This window comes from Gavialis gangeticus, unplaced genomic scaffold (assembly GCF_001723915.1).
Source record: "Gavialis gangeticus isolate Ggan-Ray unplaced genomic scaffold, GavGan_comp1, whole genome shotgun sequence".
Taxonomy (NCBI): Eukaryota; Metazoa; Chordata; order Crocodylia; family Gavialidae; genus Gavialis; species Gavialis gangeticus.
Window position 1 is genome coordinate 49,228,208 of NW_017729034.1, and position 4,877 is coordinate 49,233,084.

General features: G+C 36.1%; 1 protein-coding gene across 1 annotated transcript in view; it reads right to left on the reverse strand.

Annotated features, from left to right (window-relative positions):
* RYR2 (ryanodine receptor 2) overlaps positions 1–4,877 on the reverse strand; it is a 784,157-nt gene that overhangs the window by 251,681 nt on the left and 527,599 nt on the right. Inside the window, exons 64-65 of the mRNA XM_019526720.1 lie at positions 2,266–2,326; positions 757–995 (exon numbers count right to left, since the gene is read on the reverse strand). Coding sequence (XP_019382265.1) covers positions 757–995; positions 2,266–2,326 — 300 coding nt within the window. The remainder of the gene's footprint in view (positions 1–756; positions 996–2,265; positions 2,327–4,877) is intronic.

Below are 4,877 nucleotides of genomic sequence, written 5' to 3' on the forward strand. Positions count from 1 at the left end.
AAAAAAAAAAAAAAAAAAAAAAAAAACCTATGGCAGAACAAATGAGACCTCAAGTAGCATCTGTTTCTACCTTTAAAGACACCACAAAAGTACACCTTTTGTTCTTCAGGGATTAGGTTTTTAAAACTAAAGTTCTGAATCTGTATTATTTCTAAACTACACAGGATAGTGTTTCATAAATACCTCCCAGACACACATGGATCAATCAAAAAATCATGTCTGTCATTAAACCAAGGAATGCAATCCTGTTTCAAAAGGCTGTCTTTTGTAGATGCTTTCATGAAGGGGACCTCAGAGCTCCAAACAAACATTAATTCAGCTTGACAACATCCCTTTATATTAAACCCCCCTTTTACAGCTTGATAAACTAAGCCAAAGAGAGAGAGACAGAGAAAGAGAATTGTGCAAGATCGTGTAGCAAGACTGGATCAGAGCCAGCAATTAATTCCAGACTTTGTATCTCAATTCCTAACCACAAACTCAAACTCTCCCTTATTTCAGGAAAAAAAGGCTGATGACTTTATTCTCAACTTACAACTCTCACTTAAATCAATGACAACTTTACATCGTTAAAAACAGGGATTTATCTTTGTACAATAGTACTGAGACTCTAATACTCATCACTACAAGACAATAAAGCAGCCACCTACAGGTCAATGTGTGTTATTTGTACCCCCCCATGGAAGGTGTGAGACTACCCAGCTCAAGAACCTGGCGCTTTAGTACAGGCTGCTTTCATTTCTAAATAATACATACATATTAAATCTTCCCCAAATTGATGCTGTCCAATGTGTTCAAATAATGAAGAGAGCACTGGCAGGAGAGCCACTGTGGTGTAGTTAATGATTTGTGTTACTCCCTTTGGCTGGTTTCTGGTGTGTGTAAACTGGCCTTGCTTAAGATTTTCCATTGTTTTCTCCAGATCCTCTGCAGCATTATCCAAAAATGCTCTCAGTGCCATTTTAACAGACTCCAGACCAGTTTTCATCACTGTCCTGCACATCACATGTAAGAAAGAAAAATCATATTCTATTAGAGAAATACAAAACAAATCCTAGTTATGGCTTATATGAAATAGTTTCTTCAAGTTTTTGTGCATGTATTTCATACTCAGTAAATTCTTTTTTATTTGAAGAAAGCAACCCATGGTAGCACTTTGTCCTGAAATTCTGTCTCAGTAAATTCTACAGATCATACTGGGCCTTTGATTGTTTTTACATTGAAAAACTTTCGGAACATAAGGTTTTAAATGTTTCATAAAATAAGGAATGAGCAAGCCTGCTATTCATCAGAATAGGGAATGTATACCAATTTGAAGTGGCATTCCAAAATAAATCATACATCACAGTCACATTTTTCATAGCAGAAATTAAAAATTATAATGTGTTAACTGAAAGTTTCCATTAAAATCCATAGTAGGAACAGAAAAAATATTATTAGCTATATGTTTGCTATATAGGTGCAATCAAATATTTGCTATATAGGTGCAATCAAATTGATACCATGCTTCAATTCAGCATAATTATTTTTAAACAGAAACACGTGGCTCATTAAATTGATTGTAGATGTTTCAGTCTTAGGAAAGTAATAACTATAGGAAGTTTCTCATTAGATTGTAGAAGAACTTGACTGTCCTTCTGGGAAATTGTGGAAAAGCTTTGTAGATCTGTCAGCGCTCAGCAAAGTGCATAGTTTACCAGCCCCAGGGAAAGCTTTAGTCTGTGCTCAAAATGGGCAGCTCTCCCAGGTAGAAAGCCCCACAAAAATCAGTTCAGAGTTCTTGTGTACAGACTGGAGGAGGTGAAGGTAATATTCAGTGGAGAGCCTAAGTCAACTTGCCAGTAAAGACACGTTTTAGAAATGGTGTATTTCATTCCATAAACATTCAATATGTGGCTTCTCTGATGAGACTTCAAGCAAAAGAATAAATCAAATCCACTATTTATGGCAGTTTTTGAGATACTTAGCTGCTCCAAATAGGTCAAGAAACAGCCAGTAATTTTTGGTCACTGATGACCTAATCTGGACTAGAAACAATAACCTAGAGAAAAAAGCTCTGTCTCACACTACCAAAAACCTTGGTCACCAAGAATAATAATAGATCCACATTTACCGTGGGAACTTTTTCTTCCATCAGGATACTCTTTTTCTGATGTCAAAAAGTGTGTGGCCATATACAGATAAACAGCTTCAAAATCCTATACATTATATGCTCAGTTACTTTCTAAATTTTATTTATACTTTAGAAAATATATTCAGCATTACCTTGCATCCAAGGTCTGACCCAGTATGTGAAGACAGTTGACTATTGAAGTTGCATCATTTCCTAAACAGGAAGTAAAATGACCTATCAATTAAGCTGAATTTGCATTAAAGCTTTCCTGTTTTCTTTTTCTTTTAACTGCATTTGTGATTTTACAAGAAATGGTAACCAAAACAGCAAAAAAACAATTCAACTTCTGCATAATCTTAACAGCCAAGTTAAAAACATGCAGTTTGTTTTCTTAACCTGTTTACACAGATGCAGTGACTGGAGGCACTAAAGCATCTCTCATCGAAGAGCTGAGGCACTCAAAGCATCACATCAAATCACTAAGGCACTCAAGAAGAGATGTGGTCTTAATTAGAGCTGCAGTGCATCATGTGTGTTTTATTTCAGTTTTGCAAATATAATTTTAATTGATTCATATAAGAGCAGAGGAAATTTTCTCTCTGTCTCAGACAGTGAAAACTATTTAGATCTCTTAATTTGGTCCTGCCCACTCATGGAGAGACACACATTTATATAAGACAGCACAGAAATGTTAGACCTTGAATGTTGTAGCTAAGCTGAAGTGATCCACAATGGGATCTTTCAAATCACTGATATAACTTCCTGAAAAGTTACACAATTGTAACTTGCTGTTTCTACATCTAACACTTACTTATAAACTGTTTGATGATAAAGTAAAAAACTAACTAAAGCATCTCATGTGACATACCCTGACTCCCTTTAAATGAGCTAATCAGGTATTTTGCACAGCATCGTTGGCTAGCCGCCAAGAATTTACCAGCTTCTTAAGCAGGCTTTGCAGCCTGCACTGAGCTTCCCCCTTCTAGAGCTAGGCTCTTAGAAGTTCCAGAGATAGCCAGTGCAAATTTAGCACAAACATGTCCATGGGCACGTCTACACAAGACACTGCCTGTGCAGCACCAAAAAATACTGTGCAGTATCATGTCATAGCATGGACAGTGCTAATATGCTACTGTGCAGTAGTATTAAGCTACTGCACAGTAGCATCACCTAAAAGACATTTGCCAGTGCTACTGTACAGTAACTCTGGTTACTGTACATTTATTTAGTACTTGGTAATACAAGTACTAAATAAATGCATAAACTATGGTCCCTGAACTTATCGTAATGTTGATATGCACTGAGATGTTGTCTTCAATAGGTGCCACCCTATTTAAAAAAAAAAAAGAAAAAAAAGATGTTTCACCAGTTATACAAAGGGTTAATTTTGGTCATATGCATAACTCATATACACCCTCCCCTATTTAGAATCTATGAATTCCCTCCCTACTTAGGAAAGGCCACCATCATTCTCATATTTTTGACACTCATAAAACTAATGAACCTTTAATAACAAAACAGTAGATTAGTAAAATACTTTAATGTAGGTTACAGGAAATAATGTCATGAAATTCGGTCAGTGGGCCAACTATTTTCAAGTGAACATATATTGAAAAATAGTTCTTTTTAGTGAAAATAATGTAAAAAAGATGCCAGAGAAGAGGATGCAGTGGTGGCATTTGAGAAGTTTCCCTTCTGTGACTCAATCTGAAAGCAAGAAAATGTTAATAAGAGTGTGTTCTATTTACATTTACAGTTAAAGTCATATGTTTACTACATATCAAATAGTTTCTATGAAGACAGTAAACAGAAGACAACAAGTATTCTGGGCATGGAAAACTCGTCAATCTTTAGGTTTGTCTTTCCAGAAGATATATTTGAGTGCTCTTCTGGAGAGTAAAATAAGGGTAAATCCACTGAGACATGCAAACTTGACACTGAAGTGACGTTAGAAGATTGACATGGTAACCACAGCTGAAAGGTTCTAAATCAAAGCTCTGATCCTGAAACAAACTTATTCACATGTGTAACTTGACAACTGTGGGACTAAAAGTTTTTGCTAGAACTGGGCTTCAAGTATAAACTCCAAGTTTAAATCATTATAAACTAATCACAGGTTACTTGCAAATCTCTACCATAAATGTACTAAACAGGCTTAGAGAACATGGTAGTGAGAATACTGATAACGATCTGTTAACACTGCTATTCATATCGTTTCTGCTGTTGCTGGTACAATATATTTTTAGGAAAAATCTCTACTGTAAATAGAGATTCCATTAGCAACGTTTTGGCAACAGGATACATTTGTTTAAGAGAAAGATTAAAAATTGACAGAAACTTTAACAAGCACAAAATACACAACCTTCTTGATCACTGCATTTGCCTACTTCTGGTTATAAAGTAATCTGTATATTTTGGAGAATGGGTGCATGTGCTTCAGTTAGACAAATGATTCTCAACCAGGTTGTGAGGAAACCCTGGGGTGCCACAAGATCCTGTGAAGGGTGTTGCAGAAGGTGTGAAGTGAAAAGTGAGGTGTGATTATAATAATGAGGTGTGAAGATATAAGCCGGTAAAGGCAGGCTCAGGGTCTCCCTGCCAGGCCGCTTCCCATCTGGCACTGCCTAACCCCTCTGCTCTGCAAGAAGATAGGCACTGAAATAAATAAATTAGTTTTGTAAGAAATAAATTAGTTTTTTGGAATGGGCTGCTACTGAATTTATACAAGTTATGGCAAGGTACTCAAGTCAAATAAGGAGTGCCT